The following is a 27358-nucleotide window of genomic DNA, read 5'->3' as shown; positions in this document are numbered from 1 at the left end:
AACGACTGCAATGAGCTGATGTAAAAATATCTTGGTCCCTTGGGGAATGTTGTGGATTCCTATGACTTACCAGTCAACAATTCCCATGAAAGGCTACACCGGAACAAGATTCTGCAAGTTATCAAGAAGAAACACATTGAAATGTTCAACAAGATTGCTGAAAACAAGAAAGATGGAGAAGCTGTGGTGATATCTAATGAGAGGAATTCTACACCGGGGAGAACTTCTCACTCTGGATTTATGGAGGAGGGTAGCTGTAATGAGGTTAAAGAATCAAACGAGAGTCAAATAGAAGTCATTATACAGTGGAAGGGCAAGTTTATATCGGAAGTTACTTGGGAAGAATTCATAACTGTGCCTTACGTTTTTTCCTTTCACCTTGAGGGCAAGGTGCATCTTTTGGGATGGGGTATTGCTAAGGCTTTAGTCAAGTTTAAGAAGGATGATGGTTCTAGTTTCCATTATTTTCCCCCATGTTTGATTATTCATGAGAATGGCAAGACTGATGAAGCTGTTAAGTTGATCATGGGTGCAATGGAACAAGTGGGTGGAATATATATGGTGATTGGTGTGGTGGTTGCAGATCATGGTAAGACTGATGGCAAGAAGAAGAGGCCACCTGAGAGAATTTGGGTGTCATGCATTAATTCTATCCACCTTGAGGACAAGGTGGTTCTTTTGGGGTAGGGTATTGTTATGCATCAACTTCTACCATATATGATAGATAAGGGCAACATGGGAAAGTCAACAAATAAAGGGAGATTAGGGGCATTTTAGGCATTTTATAGGTGGGGGTTCAAAACTCAGCTTTTCAACTACACATAGTTGACACGAGTTCTCACTCATCGAGTGTTTTAGAGCTTAAATCTTTTCTACTTTTGCTTTGCTCTGTATAAAATGAGAGATTCAAAAACCAACACCAAACAAGCATAACTCCATAAAGTAAAATGCAGATTCTGACCTGGCCAACCCACTGCCTGAGACCTGTTATATGCTCACGAACCTGCCTGAGATCTGAGACCTGTTATCTGCTCACAACCTGTTATATGGTGTATTAGATATCTGAAAATTAATACAAATGATTAAAAGATAATGAAATGAAATCAATCATAAAAGCTGAAATAAAGAAAATATGTTATAAAACTGACCTTCATTTGCATGTGTTATAAAACTGACCTTCATTGTTGTTAGTTCTTACACACACTACATTAGAACTCCACACTCTGGTACCTATTCAACCATTTGTGTGTGGATGAGAAAGGGGGGGGGGGATAGATAGATTTGTTTCAACTTGAAATAAGAGGTGTATACGTGTAACAAAGCTCTTTTGTGTGTTTGTAAGACAACTCTTTCAAGTAAAGTTACAGGTTTCAACCCATACTGTGAGTACATAAGTAGTATAATACCTTAAATGCCCTTAAAGTTGCTATGTAGCATGATGTACAACATCACATGGTTCACTAACCTCTTTTCCAGATTCCCAACCCAATAATCATAGTCGAATCCAGAGGTAGAACAGTCTTCTGGGGAGCAATCGCAGCCTGAGTCAGACATTGAAGCAAACGCCTCACAGGCGTCAAAAAATTCATCTTCGTTATCACTGTAACTACCCATCTTCGATTCCTAAAATTTCACCTTGTGAAAACCTAACCGACATATGTCACTGAATTAATATAATTTAGCACGGAAGATTGTATCTTGAATAAATGGAATTTTGGTTTAGGAAAAGGTGAAACATCCGAACCCTAATGCACGTAAGAAATCAAACAAGAAGAATTAAAATAAGGGAGAAGGAACAAAGCATACCTGAGATGCTTAGAGAGTAGAAGTGAGGACCGTGGAATGATAAGGAAATCGCCATTGAAACCTGCATAGTTTTTCAGTTAGGGTTTTCACAGGAGAAGATGAGAAGATCCAAAATCGAAATCAAAGCTATGAATAGAGGAGAGATTAAAGAAATAGAAGAACAAAAACATTAGGAATAGAGAATAAACATAGCATATCTTAGTCGGGCTAGGGTGTGGAAATTTGAGCAGTCTCTGAAGAGGTCACATGAGCCCGAGGTCACCGGAGGAAAATACCCCTAAGTTCGTTGAAGGAGAAGTGAGCAAAGATGTTGCCGACGAGGTGAGGCGAGATCATCGATCGATTGTTGTAGAGGCCAGAGAGCACCAAGTGTTTCCGTTCTTGAAAAAAAGCCCTAGTCCCTGCGATTTTGTGGAATTTAGTAGTATTATCCTTGCTTGTCTTCTTCTTTTCTTCTTAAATCTTAATAACAATCTCTATGAAATCGCAGGTTGCCTTTTTAGGTTAGAGGGAGAGAGAGAGAGAGGGAGAGAGAGAGGAAGACGAAGAGGAGCGGGTTTTAATTTTTCACATGGAATAGGTGGGGTTTTAATTTTTGGGGATTTCATTTCCCCCTTTCAAGAACGCGCGTTTTGAGTAAAACATAAAGCGACATTCACAGAGGGCGCACATTTTAGATAAAGTGCCCTCCGTGTTTTTATTTTTTTTACATGAGACACTAATCTAAGGGCACGCAATAATGCGTGACATAAATCCTTAAATTTTTTGAAGAGACGACACTTTTTAATATAACTCCCTTTTGCGTAACATAAATCACTGAGTATCGTAGATTGCGCGTCGTAAAAGGCTATTTTTCTAGTAGTGTATTGATTCATATCTACTTCCAACATATGACCGACTGTGGATGGTTTGAATAACTTAATCATTCGGGAAGAATGATCTAGTTGTTCTGGAAGTCAAACCATGAAAAGTGAAACACAAGAATAATACTAATCCTATATGGCCCCAACAGTTTGAGAGTAAATAAAAACACCTTTTATCTAAGCACCATATTGACTACTCATTATTCAATGTTTCGATTTTATCAACTTAATACTTGAATTGAAACAATAGTCATGCCATGAACCAAGCATGCATACTATGTTTGTCCAAACAATAGCTATGCCATACTCCAAGTATACATACTATGTTTACATATGGTCTTTTCTTTTGTGAAATAAATCAATTGAACATGACTCCAATGATGCTCATTTCATAATCCCAATCCCTTTTGTAAATGTAAGAATACCAAACTCTTGCCATTTACTGTAATCTGTTAGATTCTAAACTTATATGTAATGATCCCCTTGCAATGACTATGCACAAAGTTACAAAGATTTGGCAACAGGCATTACAGAGTATTCCAATGGAAAGCAATTCCATGGAAATGAAGTCTCAAATTCAAAGTACATTCCTTTGAACATCCTTCTTTGCATTAAGTTCTTTAATCTTACACAGATTCAAAGAACAACTTCCACCTATGGAAACAATCCCATATTCTCATTTTGACTATCACTTTTGAACAAGAGTTGCCTCTTTTCAAAATATGTCAATATGGTCCTTACTCTATACTTCTAATTGTCCATGAGCAACAAATCTTTGGTAAACCTCAGTTTGTCCTCGATAATTGCTTAATCATTTTAGTCATATCCAGTTCTTTTTCCCTCCTAATGTCCTAGGCATTTGGAAAATTTGGAATGGATAAATATTATAGCACATGTAATCAAACCTATATCCAAAGCATATGGGACATGATTCATGCTATAAAATTTTTATTTGCCATGTTCTCACAATTCGAACTATGAAGAGGTATGCCGTAATCATAATCGAATTTTGAGAACGCAAAATATATAGATATTCCTTATGTTGAACCATTCCAACATAACATTCATATATATCCTTGACTAAAGTTGATTAAAATCTCAATCTAAGCTTGTACAATTGGAATGAAGTATAAAATCCTCTCCCTTAATTATAGCAAAACAACTTTTCAAACCCGAATTGAAACTTTTGTTTTCTATAATTAACATTGCTAACTTGCAAAATTTAACATAATAATCATGCTCCCACTAACATGATGATTATTAGCACAACACTTATGCACCCACTAGCTCTGACATGTATCCAGAAATCAGTTGGACTTCTTGAAAGCAACACTATATTGACTTTCTTACCAAAGTTCAGATTTCTGATACGAGATTGCTTTGATAAGACTTTATCAAAATCATACACCTTTCCTTAGATAGCTCACATGTGTGTCTAAACAATTTTAGAACTATGAAAAGGGATGCCGTAATCATAGTCTCAATTGTTTAGACCTTTTCCATTTCTCACAAGTCTATGTTAGTGTGCCAGTTAACCACACGCGCTCCACTAACGACTTTGAGAATGCAAAGGTAAAAATTGTTATCTACTTAAAATCTTCTTAGTGAAAGCGTTTCCTCACCATCATTTTCATGAATCGAAGAGAAACCTTTTGGCACTTAGATTTTTATGGTGTATGTGTTCCTATCCATGTGAATTTGTCATAACTATAATCACAAGACACAATCAGTGACAAATCCAAACACACTTGTAACATCCGGATATCCAGGTATGGGAATTTGAGTAATTTATATTGGGGAATGAGGAGACTCGGCGAGTTGACGCCTCAACTCGTCGAGTAGGATCGTGTTTTGGGGACCAGTTTAATGAAGGGACTCGACGAGTCGGGTATTTGGACTCGCCGAGTCGGCGCTGTCAAGGAAAACCCAAATTGTCCGGGTTTGGGACCTATTTAAAGGCCCTTATGGCCTTCAGTGGCGGCCACCTACACCTTTGAGAGACTCCTATCGAACCAGAGAGCTGAGAGAGTGAAGAAGAGCCATTTTGGAGCATTCTTGAGGTGGGTGTGCAATGGAGTAGTCATTTCCAGCAAAGGGAGGTCGGGGGGGTGTCGATTCAGAGCTTCTGAGCTTGCATCTTCACCATAGAGGTATTAAATCTTTCTCCCTTTTCTGTTTTGGGTAAGATTGGTGATTTTAGGGTTTTCTACCTTCTTTTATGGCTTGATTGGTGGAGTATAGTGTCCCATTGAGTGTGAAGCCATAGATCTGGACCCAAAGAGGTCCAGAGAGTCCCTTCCATCCTGCTTTATGCATTCTATTTGGAGTTTTGAGCTAGGGTTGTTATGTAATGAAGGGTTTCACCCAAATAAGCTTGTAGAACCTTGCATGAGTGCCCAAGGTTCGACCTTTTCGTGGTTATTGGCTTTGAGGGAGTTAGATCTATGGTTTGGTGAAGCAAATCTGACCTCAGAAGGTCAAATGAGGGTTGTCATGGGAGCAACTCGCCGAGTCCATAGGCAGACTCGACGAGTCGAGTCGGGGTTGCCCTGCGATTCGTTGCCGAGTAACTCGACGAGTGGAGAGGGAACTCGTCGTGTCTAAGAGGTTTAAAAAGGATTTAGAGAACCCGCATGGACTCACCGAGTCACTCTTGTGTACTCGCCGAGTCTGGTCAGTGTTGACCATTGATTTGAGTTGTCTTATGTTGACTTTGGGAGTTTTGGTCAACAGAGGTAATAGAGGTCAGGGAGGGGTAAAATGGTCTTTTACCCATTACCTGACTAGAGAGGGAAAGAGTAATCATCGGTTAATTAGAGTTGAGACTTTGAGTATTAATTAGAGATATTTGCCTTATGTGTTAGGCGGTGGCGAGTCCGAGGTTCGCATGTGCAGACAATTGCTTTCTGATTGCCAGGTGAGTCTTCTCACTATACTTTACCTTGAGTAGGTAACCAAAGTTATGTGACAGAGTATTTGTATGTTATGTATGTTATGTGTTGTACTGCATTATTTCTATGTGATTTATGATGTGCATGTTCCCAGAGTTAGAACCGGAAGGTTCCCAGAATTAGAACCAGATGGTTCAGAGAGTTAGAACCGGAAGGTTCATAGAGTAGGGTCCACAAACCCACAGAGTTATAGCCTCGAGTGGCTAATATGTGTTATGTGTGGTATTTTGGGGAACTCACTAAGCTTCGTGCTTATAGTGTTTTGTGTTATGTGTTTTAGGTTTCTCTCAGGATCACGGGATGGCACCGGCTCGATTGTACACACCAGAGAAAGAGTCATGTTTTGAGGATCCTGGTTTATTATGCAAGTGAAAATGGAGTCATGTTTTGTAATTCGATTATGAATGGGATTTTAAGAAAGTATTTTTAAGAATCAAACGATTATTTTTAAATGAAAATTGTTTTGAGATTTACGGTGTTACAAATTGGTATCAGAGCCTTGGTTTGACGGATTCGGATGCACCTTCGGGTAAATCTGGACTCAAACTGAGGATTTAAGACAATTTTTCAAAAAGAAATGTGTTTTTTTTATAAGCGAATAAGAGTTTCAAAGAGAAAGCAAAAAGAGCAGTGTGTACAATCAGCCAGAGCCTGAACGGTGATTTCCCAAAACACCCTTATTTTGTGTTATCAGATATTTGTGATACATTTTATGAGATATTATGCATGCTAGAGACAGGCTAGGCAATTCATATTTTAGGACTAGAGTGGCCTGATTTGTGATGCCTTAGCCTAGGGTTGCTGTTATATGTGATGTGCTTTCGAGTATGTGCTGAGCGAGAGTGACCAGCAGGAAATTTTTAGGGGATTCGAATAGGGGAGTAATATGGAAGAGGTATCTATATGAGCATATGAGGAGCTTGACGAGAGGGTAGCCAGATGCCCACGTGGGGCGGAGTTGTTAGAGTTCAGTGATATCCATCATGTATGAGGAAAGCGAGTGGATAATAACCTAAGGAGGTTTTTCGTGCTGAAGGGGACGCTTCAATGCCCGAATGATGTTTGCTTCGTGATTTGTGGAGTTCTCAATGATGGGAGTCAGCTACTAAGTGAATATGACGATATTCAGGAGGTAGATGGCTAACATCATTAGGAGTTCTTTAGCAGCTGATGACAGAGAAGTGCGGGAATCTAGGAAGAGCCTAGGGAGTAACCTTAGCCAGATGAGTGCGCTGGCAGAGTAGAGAATTTGCTGGGGAGCGAGCACACGCGACGGGATTGGTGAACGAGAAGGTCGAGTAACTACTTAGGAGCTCCGGAGTAGTCTGTGTGGAAAGTATGGATAGATGTGGCAGGTAGTATGGGCACGTACTACTGAAAGCAGAGGACCCATACTTGATACAGGGAGTATTCTGAAGGTTCTAATGAGCGGATTGAGGAGTGATGTTATGGTTCGAGTACCATACATCGGAGCGGATTGAGGAGTGATGTTATGGTTCGAGTACCATACATCAGAGCGGATTGAGGAGTGATGTTATGGTTCGAGTACCATACATCGGAGCAGATTGAGGAGTGATGTTACGGTTCGAGTACCATACATCAGAGCAAATTGAGGAGTTATGTTATGGTTTGAGTACCATACATCGGAGCGGATTGAGGGGTAATGTTATGGTTTGAGTACCATACGTCGGAGCGGATGGAGGAGTGATGTTATGGTTTGAGTACCATACGTCGGAGCGGATGGAGGAGTGATGTTATGGCTCGAGTACCATACATCGGAGCAGATGGATGAGTGATGATATGGTTCGGTTATCATACACCGGAGCATATTGAGAAGAGATGTCATGGGATGAGTACCATGGTTCGTAGTGAATGATGCTTGTGGTTCTCCGGTTATCCGGTCATGATTGATGAGGTAGAGATTTGGACGCTATGAGTTTTAGGTCTATGGGCCATGGTTGAGTTCGAAGAGGCATCCCTTGAGAGGGAGGTCGAGAGCCTTTCAGAGTATTTTGGTAAGGAGTCAGAGGGAGGGGAGAATTTCGGTCTGAGTTGAGCAATCAGTCGATAGAGGAGATGTCACCTTCTATGACCTGGGTGGTGCTATTTATGTTAGTGTGCGAAACATGAGAGGCATGATGTTTAAGTTTTGGGTTTGGGGGTAAACCCTGCAGGTTGTCATTGATGATGATTTTCCACCAGAGTATCAGGTAGCATGTGTGCCGCGAGACAATGATTTATCATAGTCGAGGACCACATTACACCTATTTGAGTATAGTAGGGCGTATTGTAGTGGTATCAGTGGGGTGTCCAGTCGATTTTATCAGTGCAGTGGTTTTTCTATCTATGTTGGGTATTGAAAATGGGAGTGGGTCCTTGTTCTTGGGATGATCCATGTGTTGGAACGTTGGTTGATGAGTCGAGGTGGGGGAGTATGATGATTTCGTGGTTCAGTCTATGAGTCAGTGATGTTATTGGTCAGTTGAGTTGTTTGGTATTGGATTGGTACTAGACTTGGAACGACTAGAGGCAGTCGTGACGAGAAGTTCTTGAGGATTTCATCTGAGGTTCAGAGTATATGAGATCGATTGATTTCCTTAAAGGGGATTATCGGGCGTTGCGTAGCACTTTCCAGGGGCAGGTGCGATTTTGCTGGTAAAAATAGTTTGTGGGATGGTTGTGTGCCAAATGGTGATGGTTCGAACCCTGAGTGGGGGAGAACCGGGTACCGTATAGAAGAAAGCAGAGATTTGTCAAGAGCGGTTATAAAAGGGGTATAGAGATATATGGTAAGAATTCATGAGACCAGAGTTATTGGTGATCGAGGAAAGGGTCAGAGTGAGCTAATGCAGGAAGTGATGGGTTTTGGTCATAAGACATCCTATGTGCTCATACAAACCCTAATGCTTGGATCTAGGATTCTCTATTGTATATGCTTTGAATCCAAGACTATAAAACCTAATTCTAGCATATGAGAATCAATATTAACATATAAATGGGTTTAAGAACATACCTTGATTGTTATATAGTAATAACAATCCCAAATCTCCTTAAATTGACTTTGGAAGGCTTAGATTCACAAGTGTCACTCCTCTAATGGTTCACAAACACCATAAGCAAGTGGAGAAGGTATAAAGAGAGAGGGGAGGTATCAAATTCGTCCTTAGGACTTCTAGGGAACAAGTGTACGAATTCTAAGGCCTTAGAGGTCTTTATATAGGGTTGGGATTAGGGTTTCAGTCCTTATCCTTATCTAGTTACTTGCCCACCAAGTAACCATAAGATAAGTCTTAGAAAACCCCTATCTCATGGACCTTGGACGATTTTAAGGATATCCTTATCCTTGAATTCGTCCATCCTTTAACAAGGATAACCATTGCCCTATTTTGCAACTATCACATAATTACAATTCAGCCCCTCTAGTTTAATTAATTACACTTGATCACAAAATTAATTCTTAATTAATTATTGACCAATATTAATTAAACAAATATGATTTCTCCTTCAATATATTATTCTTATAACATATTAATAAATCATAATAACCTCTCTCTCTTTATTTATTTCTCCAATCAAGTTGCTTTGGTGAAGGCAACCCAAAAGGACCATGCACCATCGGGTCAAGTACATACCAAAATAGTTATGGACTTAGACACTAATCCAACAGTCTCCCACTTGGATAAGTCTAACAACTATTCTGCGTATGACTTCGGATCCTGATCTGCAATCGTAGCTTTCCAAAGCCGCTGTCAACTCTGATCCTATTAGATATGCGTGTCCTTAGATAAGGGATCATATATTCCTACATTCTAGATATCGTATGAGATATGATTTCAAATCATTCTCTTTGTACTATATCTCAATTTCCGATTTATGACGACTGACTAATTGAACAAATCAAATTAGCCCTAGCCCGGCCGAGCATTTACGTTTGTCATCACTAAATCATCGAGGGGCCCAAAACATATCGCTTTTATCCTACCTTGGATAAAAGGAACATATAAACTTTGATACAATGCTTGCTTGCACTCACTAACCAAATCACACACAACAATATGTTTTATAACACCAAGTTACTAGTGCGTTTACATATTATCAATGTGCAACCGATTCGCAAGATACAACTCACACATCTCGGTTTCAAGAATATAAGATGTTATCGTCTCACCAATCACTCGTGATACAATTCATGGAGTGATCCAAGTGAGCGTGGGTTTGATCCAATGCTCAAATTCATATTCATAAGCACTCATGAACGTTGCAGCAAACATTTGCTTATGTCTAATGCTCTTTAGACAATCCACACACCAATTCATGACAGTCTTTATTCATACCTACTTCCAATGTATGAATGACTGTGGCCCGTTCGAATAATTCGATTTTTCTTAATAAACTCAATTATTCTGGAAGTCAAAACATGCAAAGGTGAAACACAAGAATAATACTAATCCCATATGACCTCAAACCTTTGAGTATAAATAAAACACCTTTTATTTATCACCATATCGATTACTCATTATTTGTCGTTTCGGTTAATCAACTTCTTACTTGAATCACAACACTTGTCCCATGCTCCTAGCATGCACACAATGTTTACTCATGGTTCTTACTTTGTGAAATAGATCACATTGAACACATTTCCAATCATTCTCATTTCACAACTCCAAATCCTTTTTCCATAAGTGAAAGAATATCAAATTCTTGCTACTTATAGAATATGCTAGATTCTAACGTTCTATGCAACTTATCCTTTCATAATGTCACTGCACCAAAGTCACAAAGACTATTGCCAATGATATTATAAAGTCTTCTATCGGAGATTGTTGCAAGACAATTCCTTAGATATGATGTTTCTCACTCAAAGTACATTCCTTGGAACATCCTTTTGCATAAAGGTTTCTAATCTAGTCATAGTTTTTCCAATATTCAATTCCCAATATGGACACGCTTCCATATTTTCCATATGACAACTCATTCTTAATAGAATCTTATCTATTTGTAATGATGTCGATATGGTCCATCCAATATGGAAACATTTCCATATTTTCCAATACTGTACTTCCAACTACTCACAAGCGACCAATCCTCGTCGAACTTTGGATTGTCCTTTGATAGTTGTTTAATCATTTTAGTCAAAACCGATTCTAGTCCTTTTTCCCTCTAAATGCGCTAGATATTTGGAAAATTTAGAATGTTCAAACATTAAAGCATTTGCAATCGATCCTATACCCGAAGCGTATGGGATACAATGCATAATGTTTTATTTGCTATGTTCTCAAAATTCGAATTGTGAAGAGGAATGCCGTAATCATAATCGAAATTTTAAGAACACACTATGTACCTTTGACTAAATTTATTAACATTTCTCAACCTAAGCCTTTAGATTTGAAATGAAGCATAATATTCTCTCCCTTAATTATAGCAAAACAACTTTATAACCCTTACTACTTTGCAAGGTATAACTCTTGTTTTCTATAATTAATATTGCCAACTTTGCAATACGTGCCTTAATAATCATACAATCATAACATTTATGCTCCCACTATCATGATGATTATTATAAAACATAACACTTATGCTCCCACTAGCTTCGACATGTATTCATAAACATCTTAACTTCCAAAAAGACAATACCTATTGAATTTCTTAAGTCCATGTTTCTAATACTTAGTGCTTTAATAATCTTTTATCAAGGCCTCTTAAACTTATACACCTTTGTCTTAGATAGTTCATATGTGTGTCTAAACAATTAAGACTAATTGCCAAACCTCACAATTCAAATCATGGAAAGGGATACCGTAACCATAATCGAATTCGAGAATGCAATTTTACAATCACTATCTTCTTAAAATCTTTCTTAGTGAAAGCATTTCCTCACAATCATTTTCATGAAGGAGGAAATCTTATGACACTTAGATTTAAACGGTGTATGTGTTCCTATCCATTTGAATTTGTTGAAACCAAAGTTTACAACAAATTCAAACTCATATGGACCGAACTTTCTTAGTCTTGATTTCTTACCTTATGGTAGCACAGCTACCCACCATGTCTTCCAAGTAGTTAAGCAGCTCACCCTTTCCTATCAATGTACCTTTCATTAATTAAGGTGCTTTGCCTTTTATGCGTTCAAAATGAGAACTCATAGAACTCTCATGCATAATTAAATCGATTGGATTGGCACAGAATCAAAATAATGTCATCACGATAGGTTGTAAACCTTAACTCGTGTGCTAGTGATGATCGATAAGGTTTATTTGATTTGCTCTTGAAACCTTTCAAGACCATTAAGACTCCCACTGACTCCTTGACATATAAGATTCTCTTGTCATTAACCATTTCTTGACAAACAAATATTCAAGAGTTAGTGTAGCTTTTATCAAAACACTTCATAAATTGGTCCTAGTTGGTCTTTGTCTTATCCAAGACATCACAACTTACCACATTTAATGAATGTTATAAACCTTCTTAATACTTTTTCACTCAATGTCACAATCTTAACTTTAAGACTTGTTTTGGAACGAAGTATGATTGACTTTTTGATTTAACCATTTCTTCAATTCTTGATTCCTCTTCTTAAACATACAATTGTACTTAGAGGATCAATATGGTTCTTAATCATTAAGACCTATCATAAAGCATAAAAGGTACTCTCCCTTCTTTTTAGAATGGAGAAACTTTTATCTTTCTGCCTACTTGATTCTTGTTATTCGTTCTACTATTGATTTAAACTTTTTCAATCAATTCAGAATTACACTTAATCTTATAAGTATAATCATATTTACTAAACCTTTAGTAAATCATGACGAATATCTTGTTACTCTTATGGTGGACTTTGATCAACACACAACTTTGTGTACTCGATCTCCTAGTCCTTCACTTGACACTTTGTCAATGAATTAGTCTAATTTCCAAATATGAAATTTCTCATTCATCATGCATCCACGTTGCATGATTCCAAGTTTCTGTCCAATTGAAACTTGGGCGATGAGAAACTCTCCCTATTTGGTAAATTCTCGACTTTTCCATAAACACCATAAATGAGAATCATATCCATTTGTTATAGAAATACGCAAACACCAATTTTCATAACGATTTCATTGCAAGGAAATAAATAAATAAATAAGTCAAACGAAAATTTATTTTATTTATAAAAGCAGCGGAAAACATTTGTCCTTACAATGCAAAATCCATCGAAAACTATGTATTTCAAAAGAAAAATTCTAACAACTCTATCATAACTATCTAAGCTCAAAATCTAATCTTCAAGTCCATGCGATCAAAGATCCATTCCTTGTGATTAGATTCATCTTGTTCTTTCACCAAGCTTCCTTTCTTTTCACCGATCCTGTAAAACATTCAAATGCAATCTTATCACATTATGTATTAAGAATTAATGAATAGGAACTTAATGGAGTTAGATAGTGGATTTTAGCTGAAGCGTAGCCATACTTTTTGACTCTCCCATCTTCTGGACTCTTCAGGCTCTTTGGGCAGACTTGTATCCAATGCCCTTTCTTTTGGCAGCAAACGCAGGTCGGTTCTCCTAGAACGTCCTCGGAAGCATGGTTGGTTGACTTTCCCAACAAATACGCTCCATTGCTTCGCCAAATCACTTCTAATTCAGCAGCAATGAGCATGTAAGTTAGGTCAATGAGGTTGTCGTCATGATCCATCATATAATACTTTCTTTTGAACTCATTATATGATTCAGGAAGTGACTGCAAAACCCAATTTACAGCCAACTCATCTGGGAATGACACACCCAACATTATCAACCTATCAATGTGTGATTTCATTCCTAGAACGTGGGCACACATGAGTTTACCATCTTCATGTTTCATTTCCAATAGGGCTTTAGTGATATTGAACCTTTCAATTCTTCGATCTTGTGGGTTGGGGAGAACAATAGGAGGAGGAGGAGGAAGTGAAGTATCATTTCTCGTTCCTCGATTGAATCGTGGAATACCATCTTCATGTGGAATGCTTGTTCCACGGGATTTGGGAAGACCATAGTTGTCGAACTTTGACATCTAGAAAACGGAAGAAAAACAAATTCAAGTTAGTTGATAGATTGAGTCCTTAGTAAATCACCCAAATACTAAGGCTAGGACCCAACACAATATTCTACAACTCGGGAGAGGGATGCCGTAACCCAAATTGAAGAATATTTGAAGGTAAGTGAATGATGATTCACTAATTTCCACCACGGAAAATGAAAAAGAAATTTAAGTTTTAAATCTATGAAAACTCCTAGATCCTTTGAGATTCATTGAACTTTCAATGGCATGTTAAATCTCGATATGCCCCTCTTGTTTGTGACTGGGATGTCGAGGATCACAAAGCGGGTGTGAATAACCATGCAAACTTACATGGTGCCCTCACATGTTACAGTCACCTATTCGATGTGCCGGTAAACCACACACGCTCCACCGAACTATGACAAACATTGAGTCACCCTTTGCTACCTTTGCTTAGAACCAATTAGTGTGCCGGTAAACCACACACGCTCCACTAACGTCTTCGCAAGGGCACAAAGTGTAATTTCATGGAATTGCATCAATTCACTTTTGCCTAAGTAACTAAGATTGGGAATTTTATGAAAACATTTAGTTACTTTTATACTTTATTATACTTATAATGGAAGGTTTCGTCCTATCCTACCCGTTCGGCTAACGACCCTCCACTAGTCAAGAGTGCGGTGGGTAAGAGTGGATACCCATTCAATCGTCATTTTATAGGCAATTTCCTTAAATACCCCTTATAGACTAGCTTCGTGAATGAGGCCTACTAACGGTAAGACTGACTTTTACTCATACATATATATAATGTTAGACTTTTAATGTTATATATAGTATAGGGTGTATTTTATACTTTCAAAATACTAGGTGGTCTAATTTAACAATTATACTTTTAATTCAATTAAATTGTAAACCTAAACTTTTATGGATTTATTAAACTTATTTTAATTATACACCTTAATTAATTAACAAAACCATAAGGGTGTGATTTGAACTTTTTCAAAACTATACTAGAGTTTTAGAATTTAACATTCCTAATTAAACTTTTAATCAACTTTTAAATTCCAAAACTTGAGGGCAAGTTTTGAAACATTTCAACATATTAGGGTTTAGAATTTAAATATACATCAAAATTAAACCATTTAATCAAAATTTAAATTCCAAAACTTGAGGGCAAGTTTTGAAACCCTTCTTCAAAACATTAGGGTTTCAACTATTTAAATTTCAAAACAACAAAAATTTTGGGTTCAAATTTAAACTATAAAACCTAAAGGGCAAAATATGAAACTTTTCATAACAACAAGGATCAAATAACAAATAATTCAAATTAACATTTAATCACATAATTATCCATATTTGATTTATTTAATGATTTCTTGCAAAACAATTTATCAATTTACTCAAAATAATTAATCAATTATCACATAAGGAAACAAATATTTTATTAATTGATAAATATCTTCAAGTCGGATTTATATTGATCTAATATGATAAGATAACTATCCATAAGCAAAAACAACAAGAAATCCCGGATATACCTCTGTCTGACGCTCGAACTCGCCGAGTACCACACCGTACTTGCCGAGTTGAGGTCCACTCGCCGAGTACACTGTGGTACTCGCCGAGTTCCTCAGCCAGAAAGCCCAAAAATCGATTTTTCAAACATATCAAGCAACAATACAATAGAAACCAATCATGGCTCTGATACCACTGATGGGTTTTGGTCATAAGACATCCTATGTGCTCATACAAACCCTAATGCTTGGATCTAGGTTTCTCTATTGTACATGCTTTGAATCCAAGACTATAAAACCTAATTCTAGCATATAAGAATCAATATTAACATATAAATGGGTTTAAGAACATACCTTGATTGTTATATAGTAATAACAATCCCAAATCTCCTTGAATTGACTTTGGAAGGCTTAGAGTCACAAGTGTCACTCCTCTAATGGTTCACAAACACCATAAGCAAGTGGAGAAGGTATAAAGAGAGACGGGAGGTATCAAATTCGTCCTTAGGACTTCTAGGGAACAAGTGTACGAATTCTAAGGCCTTAGAGGTCTTTATATAGGGTTGGGATTAGGGTTTCAGTCCTTATCCTTATCTAGTTACTTTCCCACCAAGTAACCATAAGATAAGTCTTAGAAAACCCCTATCTCATGGACCTTGGACGATTTTAAGGATATCCTTATCCTTGAATTCGTCCATCCTTTAACAAGGATAACCATTGCCCTATTTTGCAACTATCACATAATTACAATTCAGCCCCTCTAGTTTAATTAATTACACTTGATCACAAAATTAATTCTTAATTAAATATTGACCAATATTAATTAAACAAATATGATTTCTCCTTCAATATATTATTCTTATAACATATTAATAAATCATAATAACCTCTCTCTCTTTATTTATTTCTCCAATCAAGTTGCTTTGGTGAAGGCAACCCAAAAGGACCATGCACCATCGGGTTAAGTACATACCAAAATAGTTATGGACTTAGACACTAATCCAACAGGAAGTACTTGTTTGAGAAGGATGAATGTCTCCACGGCAGGTGGTCATTGGTCAGGGACCTGGTTGTGGTTAGGGTCGTTGCAAGTAGATAGAGAATGATTGAGCTGCCAACTCCAGGGTCGGTATGCGTATTCTTGCTTGGATTTTGAGCGGCAGGAAAAAGGGTTTCGGAGAATTATCAGTGTATTCCGTAGCGTTAGCATTTTCTCGTGTTCCAATTGATTATTTGGATACATCGAAGTTGCGCATTGGAAAAAATGAAGATTTAATTATGGGGTTCAGAGGAAATGTATTATTGTATCTATATGATGCTTGGGGCAGGAGATCAGTGGTTGTGGTAGGATCTTGTGATGTTCTGTTGGGGTGTTCCGAGGTATCCAGGTGTGATATCTTGATTTCGGAGTTATTCGAGAATCTTGAGTTGAGACGACATGTGGTGTATCAAGTATCTATGGTTCCAGTGGGAGCCTTGGGAGTTGTCATCAGGAAGGATTATTTAAGAATGTGGATTTTCTGAAGAAAGAGGTATTTTATTATGACGATTGTCGTCATAATTTATGATGCATAATTGGGGCAAGTGTGTGTAGATATCTATGATAGTCCGCGGAGCATGAGCTAGTGGACATAGTGTGGTGTGGTATGAGAATTAGATTATGGGGTAATGGGAGAGGGTGTTGTGATGCTACGGGGAGCCGTAGTATTCACTAGTCAGAGAGTGTTGTGATGCTACGGGGAGCCATAGTATTCACTAGTCAGAGAGTGTTGTGATGCTACGGGGAGCCATAGTACTCACTAGTCCGAGAGTGTTGTGATGCTACGGGGAGCTGTAGTATTCACTAGTCAGAGGATGTTGTGATGCTACCGGGAGTTGTAGTATTCACTGGTTAGAGGGTGTTGTGATGCTACGGGGAGCCGTAGTACTCACTGGTTAGAAGCTTTTGGTGATGTTGAGGAGCCGTAGTATTCTAGGCGGCAAGAGAGTGTGATGATGAAGTGTTCTCTGATCAGAGTATGACGCAGAGGAGTTTTAGGCTCGAGTAGCCTAGTATCGAGTTGTTGGAGCTTGGTGGTTAGGCGAGGGGCGAGACGGGGGTCTCCTTCTCTCTCGGGAATTATTATTTTTTGATTTGAGTTGAGCTGTGTTTGTTGCAGCATGAGGAAATTGGGAAATGGTATTCGCGTGAGGCGTAGGGTGAGTCATGAGACCAATGTTTTATTGGGACACGAGGTTTCAACTTTGGGTCGGACCCAAACTCTCGAGTTGAGTTTGGCTTTAATAGTGGGAGGATATCGAGATGAGATTCTAGACTTCTGAGGTAAATTCTCGGATGGGAGGTATTGTTATCGTCGGATATTTTTATCTGTATAGGTCAGTACTCGGGTGCAAGAGATATCGCAAGATGCACAGGAGATGTGCGTAGCTAACATCCGAGGTCAGGGGTTAGTTGATCTTCGGTTGGGATGCAGTCCTTGTATGAGTTAATGAGAATTTCGTGACTGATGTGCCATTGGGCTAAGATAGTTGATGCGAGGAGGAATTCGGTGAGACATTTTGGATCATGATTATGGGTAACCATGGAGGTTTAATTTTTAGGCTGAGGTCAGACCTCGTGTGGTGTTAAAAGAGATATGGAATTTAGAGCGAAGGCTTATGAATGAGATGTTGAGGACACTTCTGAGCAAGCATGGTTATGCTTCTGTGTCTGAGGGCAGAGTGTCGGGATTTTTGGTTCGGATGGTTCTGATAGCAGTTTTAGAAGATGTGCCCCGATGCAGTGTGAACCCTTTTATTTGCAGGGGTGGGGTTCGTCAGTTATGGCATGATCAATTTGGAGGAGAGATAGTCGGTTGTTGGATATGTTCGTATGAGAATCGGAAAACTAGTGAGAAAACAAGGTTGTTAATCGAGGAGCAATTATCATGGTGATCGCTCGAGTAGGCGGACTGGAGGCGGTTCAGGCTACTAAAGTTTCCGGTTATTGGGAAGGCGTATTTTTAGCGGCGAAAGTGTTGGTTCAGACTTTTTTTTGGAGGTTCCATGTGATTTTGGATGTCTTTAGAGAAAGATATCCGGGCGGTATGAGGATCATTTCGGTGGTGCCTTTCGGGTTAATGATTTAAGTTTTGGGTGGTTTCGGAGTGATTTCGGGGACAAAATCTAATTCAAGTGGGGGAGAATTGTAACATCCAGATATCCAGGTATGGGAATTTGAGTAATTTATATTGGGGAATGGGGAGACTCGGCGAGTTGACGCCTCAAATCGTCGAGTAGGATCGCGTTTTGGGGACCAGTTTAATGAAAGGACTCGACGAGTCGGGTATTTGGACTCGCCGAGTCGGCGCTGTCAAGGAAAACCCTAATTGTTCGGGTTTGGGATCTATTTAAAGGCCCTTATGGCCTTCAGTGGTGGCCACCTACACCTTTGAGAGACTCCTATCGAACCAGAGAGCTGAGAGAGTGAAGAAGAGCCATTTTGGAGCATTCTTGAGGTGGGTGTGCAATGGACTAGTCATTTCCAGCAAAGGGAGGTCAGGGGGTGTCGATTCAGAGCTTCTGAGCTTGCATCTTCACCATAGAGGTATTTAATCGTTTCCCTTTTCTGTTTTGGGTAAGATTGGTGATTTTAGGATTTTCTAGCTTCTTTTATGGCTTGATTGGTGGAGTATAGTGTCCCATTGAGTGTGAAGCCATAGATTTGGACCCAAAGAGGTCCAGAGAGTCCCTTCCATCCTGCTTTATGCATTCTATTTGGAGTTTTGAGCTAGGGTTGTTATGTAATGAAGGGTTTCACCCAAATGAGCTTGTAGAACCTTGCATGAGTGCCCAAGGTTCGACCTTTTCGTGGTTATTGGCTTTGAGGGAGTTAGATCTATGGTTTGCTGAAGCAGATCTGACCTCAGAAGGTTAGATGAGGGTTGTCATGGGAGCAACTCGCCGAGTCCATAGGTAGACTCGATGATTCGAGTCGGGGTTGCCCCGCGATTCTTTACCGAGTAACTCGACGAGTGGAGAGGGAACTCGTCGTGTCTAAAAGGTTTAAAAAGGATTTAGAGAACCCGCATGGACTCGCTGAGTCACTCTTGTGTACTCGCCGAGTCTGGTCAGTGTTGACCGTTGATTTGAGTTGTCTTATGTTGACTTTGGGAGTTTTGGTCAACAGAGGTAATAGAGGTCAGGGAGGGGTAAAATGGTCTTTTACCCATTACCTGACTAGAGAGCTAAAGAGTAATCGCCAGTTAATTAGAGTTGGGACTTCGAGTATTAATTAGAGATATTTGCCTTATGTGTTAGGCGGTGGCGAGTCCGAGGTTCGCATGTGCAAGTAATTGCTTTCTGATTGTCAGGTGAGTCTTCTCATTATACTTTACCTTGAGTAGGTAACCAGAGTTATGTAATAGAGTATTCGTATGCTATGTATGTTATGTGTTGTATTGCATTATTTCTTTGTGATTTATGCTGTGCATGTTCCCAGAGTTAAAACCGGAAGGTTCATAGAGTAGGGTCCACGAACCCACAGAGTTATAGCCTCGAGTGGCTAATATGTGTTATGTGTGGTATTTTGGGGAACTCACTAAGCTTCGTGCTTATAGTGTTTTGTGTTATGTGTTTCAGGTTTCTCTCAGGATCACAGGATGGCGCCGGCTCGATTGTACACACCAGAGAAAGAGTCATGTTTTGAGGATCCTGGTTTATTATGCAAGTGAAAATGGAGTCATGTTTTGTAATTCGATTATGAATGGGATTTTAAGAAAAGTATTTTTAAGAATCAAACGATTATTTTTAAATGAAAATTGTTTTGAGATTTACGGTGTTACAACACTGAACTTGCTCAATCTTAATTTCTTGCCACTCGGCAGCACAAGGGCCTACCATTGCTTCTAGGTTGTTATGCAAACAATTGAGAACTAATAGAACTCAGAAGCATAGTCCACTTTTATTGGAATAGACACAAAAATAAGAATATGTCAGCACGATAGGTTACAGACCTCAAGTCGTGGGCTAGTGATTAACAAAGCTCTTGACTAGTTCTTGAAACTATCTCAAGACTCCCACTGTCCTCTTGACATATAAGATTCTCTTTTGTCAAGAACTATTCCTTGACAAAACAAATATTCAAGAGTTAGTGCGGATTCTTATCAAGTTAAACACTTCTCACAATTGGTCTTAGTTGGTCTTTGTTTTATCCAAAACATCACAACTTACCAATCTCAATTGTACAAGAATAGGAAACATCTTACTCTACATTTAAAAAGTGTTAAAAACTTTCTAAAGATTAAGTCACTCAAGGCTCAATCTTGTAGTATGAATCTAAGATTTGATTTTGGAACAAAGTATGATTTATCTTTTTGATTTAACCATTTCAACAATTCATGATTCCTCTCCTTAGCCAAACAAATGAACTAAGGTGTCCTTAGAGGATCAATTGTGATATGGTTTCATAATCACTAAGATAATCATAAAACAAGATATACAAGTATTCTCCCATCTCTTCAGATTGGAGAAACTTTTATCTTTCTGCCTTATTTGATTCTTCTTATTCATTCTGCCATACATTGAAACTTTTCCAATGCTTTAGAATTATACTTCAACTTGTGAGCATAATCATATTTACTAAACTTTAGTAAATCATAAGGAATAATCTTATTAGTCTTTGTGGTTGACCTGACCAGTGCACAACCAAGTGTACCTAATCCTTTAGTCCTTCACTTAACTCACACATACATGTGAACAAGGACTTAGTCTTAATTTCTCACAGATGAAAATTCTCATTCATCACACAATACAACTTGCATGATTCCAAGTTTCCATCCAACTGAAACTTGGGTGATGAGAATCTTTCCTTATTTGGTAAATTATGACACTACCACAAATGAAGAATCAAATCCATTTCCTAATATTGCTTATCAACGGAAACAACAATTTTTCACAAATGTCATTGTAAGGATACTTAAAATAAATAAAACAACAGATTTTTCTTTTATTTTAAAACTTGCGGAAAAAAACTTATCCTTACAATGCAAATACATATGAAAAACATTGTGTTGTCTATTCCTAAGCAATATATATATATATATATATATATATATATATATATATATATATATATATATATATATATATATATATATATATATATATATATCATAACTCTTATGCAGCAGCTCAAAATTCTAATCAACGAACCATGCGATTAGAATCAGCACACCTTTTCTTTAAGCTTCCTTTGATTCTTCAAAAACATCAAAATGTAATTACATTACATCATGTATTAAGAATCTCCAAAAGAGACTTAATAGAGCTGGATAACGGACTTTACCTGAAGTAGAGTCAAACTTTTGTCTTTACCATCCTTATGAGGTTTCAGGTAAATTTGGCAGCTTCGCAACCAATACCCCTCCTATTGGCAAAAGGAAACATATGGACTCTTTGGAAATGGTATGCGGGACTATCACAGACTTAGCCTTTCTCTTTACCATTAGGTCAGACGACTTGACCATGGCCGATCCCTTTCAATTGGGAAGAGAAAGTTTTTCTGGACTTCCAATGTCACCAATGTCAATGTCCAAATAGGTTTGGAAAGTAGATCTTCCAATCTAATTTGCTTTACCAATGCTCCAAATCATTGTTGATTCAACATCAAGCAAACATGTAAGATCATTAAGGGTCATGTCGCAATATGTCATCAGGGAGTGACCGAAGAACCAAGTCAACAGCCATCTACCTCGAGACTTCGACACCCGACTCTCCCGGCTTGTCAATAGGGAGTGAGTGACTTAGAACTTATCAAGTCTTGAAACTTGTGGTACAGGGAGAATTATTGAAGGAGGTGGAGGAAGTGAAGTATGATTTCTAGTCCCACTAATGCACAACAAAGGGATTGATCTTTCACCTTGATTGCCATTTGGGATATCATCTTCATTAGGAAAGCTTGTTCCTAAGGATTTGGGAAGACCATAGATGTCTTAACAAGACATCTATAATGGGAGAAATTCAAGTTTAGTTGATTTAAAGTCCTTAACGTAACACCCAATATGAAATATTAAGGCTAGGACCCAACAAACTATTTTATACTCCCTCCGTCCCAAATTGATAGTCCACTTTTGATTTTTGAAGTCTTTTTTCTTCAACTCTGACCTTAAATATTTTTATTTGTGTTATATATTACTTGATTAAAATTATAACAATTAAAATACAATCCATTCATATATTTTGCATCAAGTATTATCTATCAAAAACAAAAATATTTAAGGTCAAAATTGAACAAAAAAGACTTCAAAAGTCAAAAGTGGACTATCAATTTGGGACGGTGGTAGTAACTTTGAAGAGGGATGCCGTAATCCAAGCTATAGAATATTTGAAGGTAGGTAAATGACGATATACCAATTTCCACCATGAAAAATGAAATTATTCATTAAGTTTTAATTGGATTTGAAACTCTTAGATCTTTTAAGATACATTGAACTTTCAATGGCATGTTTGAATCTCGATTGTGCCCTCTCAAGTTTGTGACTGGGATGCTGAGGATCACAAACAAGGTGTGAATAACCATGCAAATTGACTTGGTACCCTTAATTTTATCACCTAATCGATGTGCCGTTTAACCACACACGCTCCACCGATCTATGATAAAACTTAAGTCACCCTTTGCCACACATTTTCAGTCCCATGTTAGTGTGCCGGTTAACCACACACGCTCCACTAACGACTTAACAAAGGTGCAAAGTGTAATTTCATGGGTTAGCACCATTTCACATTTTCCTAAGTAACTAAGATTGAGAATTTATAAGTGTTTAGTTACTTAGTATTTATCATTATACTTTTAATGAAGGGAGAATTATAGTCCTATCCTACCCGTTCGGCTAACGACCCTCCACCAGTCAAGGGAGCAGTGGGTGAGAGTGGACACTCATTAAACTGCCATTTTATAAGAAGTAACCTTATAACCCCCTTAGAGACTGGCTGCATGAATGACACCTACTAACGGTAAGATTGACTTCATCTTATATATATATATATATATATATATATATATATATATATATATATATATATATATATATATATATATATATAATCGTTAACTTTTAATATTATAATAGTATAAAGTTGAATTTTAAACTTTTAAAATTCAAGGGTCTAATTTGGAATTAAAGTATACATGGGGAGGTAACTTTGCAAATTCCAAAACTTGAGGGCAAATTTTGAAACTTTTCAAAACTCTTAGATTTTCATAACTTATGAGTTTAATTAAGGTTTTAAAACTTGTAATGAAGAGACTCTTGGAAATCCATAACTTGAGGACAAGTTATGGAGGTCATAAAACAATTTATGGAGAAAAGACTTTTCAAGTTCATAACCTATGTTTTTAATAAAATTCATTAATGAGACTTTTCATGTAACTTGATGACAAGTTACAAAAACACATTTTATGAATAAATTTTAGATCAATTTGGATAAAAAAAAACTATCACAAACATATATAGCAATATTCATAATCTTGATTAAACTCATATGAACAAGACAATTCAAATCAAACAATTCTCATGTAATTAGCCTAAACATTAAACTAATACAAAACATGAAACTTTTTGACAGTTATCTTTTGAATTGGATTAGAATGATCATTACCACATCAAAAACATGTTCATAGGTTCAAAAACAACTTAGGGTAATGTTTCTAGTCCAATTCCAGCCAAAAACCTCGAAAATATGTTGTCTGGGGCTTCTACTCGTCGAGTGTATGAACCTACTCAACGAGTAGGATGATTTTCTTCATGGACTCAGCGAGTTCATCAGTGGACTCGGCGAGTCCAGTGCCCAGAAAGCCAGAAAATCGATTTTTTCAGCATTTTTTTTTAGCAATTTGCATCAAGTATAATTGAAAACAAGCCTGGGCTCTGATACCACTGTTGGGTTTTGAGAATTCTAACACTCCTAAGTGTACATGCAACCCTAAATACATTGGATCTATGTTTTCTCTATTATACATGCAATTATGAATTTTCCAAGGTATTCATCCTAACTAGCATAATAACATTGATTCATATGAATATATTAAGTTAGAATTACATACCTATTTGATGTAGAATGTCTTCATGAAGCTTGAGTGCCTAGTGCCCCAAGTTTGACACCTCAAATGGTTCACACAACACCAAATACACTTGGAATAGATTAGAGAGAAATCCACACTTCATGAAAATCGGCTAGCCCTTTCACATATACTCTAGTGCCGATTTTGTCAACAATAAGATTCTTATATAGTTAGTGACAATTTGGGTGAACCCTAATTGTCATGGCTTTCCATTTCCATGGATCCATGGGTTCAAATATACCATGGAGCATCCATGGTGCATCTTATGGGTTTTAGCCCAACTTGACAATCTATGAAGCATTAGCCCACTATACAAGTATGGATGATTTACACAATCAACTCATATATTTAATTAGTCTTCTTTTGATCACTTAATTAATTCTAGATTAATTCTTGATCAATACTAATTAAATAATCTTATTAATATATTAGAACTTATAATATATTAATAAACCTTAAGTGTTATTTCTCTCATGTTAGTTTATCCAAATGCACGATGCCATGCAAACCAAATGGACCATGCCGTGTCGGGTCAAGTCTTACCAATTATAGTTATGGACTTAGACATTAATCCAAAAAAGAGTTCAAATTTGAATTCAAAAAGCCCGAAATAAGTAGAGAGAAAAACCGCCAAAATATGCATTAAACGCCCGTCCAATCCCACGTCTATATAACCATCTTGAAACACATGATCATCATCACGTTTTGAATGACCTAATCACTGCCTTCTAACTCATCATTCTTGTAACAAAAAAAAACAACTGTCTCCTAGTACTTTTGTAACGACCCATTCGCAACTTCAAGCAAAATATGATCATCAAAGTAATGATCACCATCACATTAAGAACACCTTCATAGTGAAATACACTTTCACGACATGACTGGTTTTCGTAACATGAACTAGGGTAAGGTTTTTGGTGTTTCCACACAACCATTTTAATAATGATTGGAATCATAACACTGAGTTTGTAACGCCCGCAAATTCGGGCTAGTCAATTTAAAGATGATAAGCGTTAAAAATGACTTTTTGATATAAGATTATTTAGAATAAATAATCTCAACCAAAGTATATTATATGTCACAAGGATTCCGTACATATAAAGAACGCTAAAATCTGACTTATAACGAAGAAGTTATGACCCGTCGAAGTATCGCGATTAAACCAACACGACTTCGCGTATCGTAAAAAGTAAATTCTTGATAAAATACTCTTTAGTCTTAGCAACCTAAATGAAACTCGGAGGTTTGAGAATACGTAATAGATCATTTTAACTCACACTGACATATGTGAACTTGAATCTCACAGTTCTATTGTTGAACTTAGGAATCATGGATAAAATATTAGAAATGAAGATAGTTTAATGCTCAAATTAAGTTTAAGATTTTATGGGTGACTATTAAGACAAGTAGATTCAACCTAGGTGAACCTATTAAGTCAAATGAAGCTTATGGATTTGGGGAAGAGTTGTAACACCCAAATTTATGATATGTACTTTAATTGCTGAAGTATTTGGTTTTTGAGAATTTGGGATTTTGTGTTGGGTGTGACATGTTGATTTTGGGGCGTGGTGCGCTTGCTACGTGGCAGGCGCGACACGACTTTAAATATGCACGACACACTCTCGCTAATGGGCCAAATCCCAAGCCTTAGGATTTAAGCCCTATTTAAGGGAACTAATCCCTAGGGTTTTGTTATTTTCTCAGCCCCTATCTCTAGGGAACATTCCTTTGCAACCATAGTGCCCATCTATTGTGTTCTTAAGCTTCTTTATCATTTTTGTGAAGCTTGGAGGTGAATAAAGATTCTCCTCAGTGCAAGGAAGATTGTTCTAGCTTATATCCAACTTCTTCATCATATATTTGGACCATTACAAGTAAAAAATTGCTACCATGATACTTTCTTCATTGGATCTAAAATTTAAGTGCATTTTGGTCCCTTTTAGCCTATTTACATGGTGTTCTTAGAGTTTAAAGAACAATAGAATATTATGGTTGTATTCTTTGTCTTATGAATGTTTTTGATTAGGAAAGATTGAGGTTCAAGCATTTCCATTGTGTAATGCTTGAGTAATGGTCATTTTAGAGTTAGGGTTAAAGTTTAGAGAAGTTTGAGCCATGAGGATGGTTAAAGTTGGAAACTTTAACCATCAAGACACTAAGGAGTTTCAGGTCTGATATTTATAGCTTTTGACTTTTAGGATTAAGTGCTTAATAGACAGAGGTTGTTAAGCCATACAACATGGCGCACATATTAACCGTCGGACGTGCTTCTTGAGATTTCTCGACTATTTTGTCGTGTAGTGTGAAGCAGAGATCCTAGTCTTGGTCACGACGTGTCTGCCGTTAACATTGGTTGTTGACTTTTTGACAAAAATAATTTTTAGTTAAACTTAGAAGGTTTAAGATGTAGACTAATGTTTGACCTCTAATTGGTATCGTGGTGGTTTGTAAGACAGATTCCTGTGAGTGTACACGTGTAGTTGTGATTCTTCAATTTTTAGTTCAGGTGAGTTATATTACTATAGTATGTGTTACATTATATATCCTTTGCATGATATGATATAGTTGTACTATAGTATATTGATTATACAAGTAGGGTAACATAGTCTATTTTATGTTGATTGCTTGATGATATGATATGGTGATATGTATGTTTGAGGAGTTGATGATGGATCAAAACTAGAACCTAGAGCCTAGAATACTCGTATCGATGACTAGACATGTACTAGAGTTGTTACTCGATGTTGATGTTTAATCAGGTGAATCGACAATATAGTCGAGAGCTTTTGTTTGTATGCATTGTATATGTATTACAATATGTGGTATTTTAGAGAACTCATTAAACTTTGTGTTTATAGTTGTTATTTAAATATATCCAGATAGTTTCTCTGATTGTGGGAATACTCCAACTTGATTGTATCGTACGCGCATTGTAGTTGACTATGCTTTTAGACTTTCGATGTTTATGATGATTATGTTACATTATTTTTCATGACTAAGTTTTGTGGTTTTAAACAATTTTGTATTCTATCTTTTACGAAAAAAAGTGCTGTTTATTTATGTTTTAAAAGAAATTTATTGTATGAAATTTGGGACATTATACAAC

At 37.3% G+C, this 27358-nt stretch overlaps 1 protein-coding gene across 1 annotated transcript in view; it reads left to right on the top strand.

Moving 5' to 3' along the window:
• The first annotated feature begins 2052 nt into the window (after positions 1-2052).
• The window catches only part of LOC111900751 (cytochrome P450 94C1), a 29182-nt gene continuing 3876 nt past the window's right edge, over positions 2053-27358 (top strand). Inside the window, 1 exon segment of the mRNA XM_052766343.1 lies at positions 2053-2127. Coding sequence (XP_052622303.1) covers positions 2053-2127 — 75 coding nt within the window.

Source organism: Lactuca sativa, chromosome 8 (genome assembly GCF_002870075.4).
Source record: "Lactuca sativa cultivar Salinas chromosome 8, Lsat_Salinas_v11, whole genome shotgun sequence".
Classification (NCBI taxonomy): Eukaryota; Viridiplantae; Streptophyta; class Magnoliopsida; order Asterales; family Asteraceae; genus Lactuca; species Lactuca sativa.
This window is presented reverse-complemented; position numbering and strand designations above follow the sequence as displayed.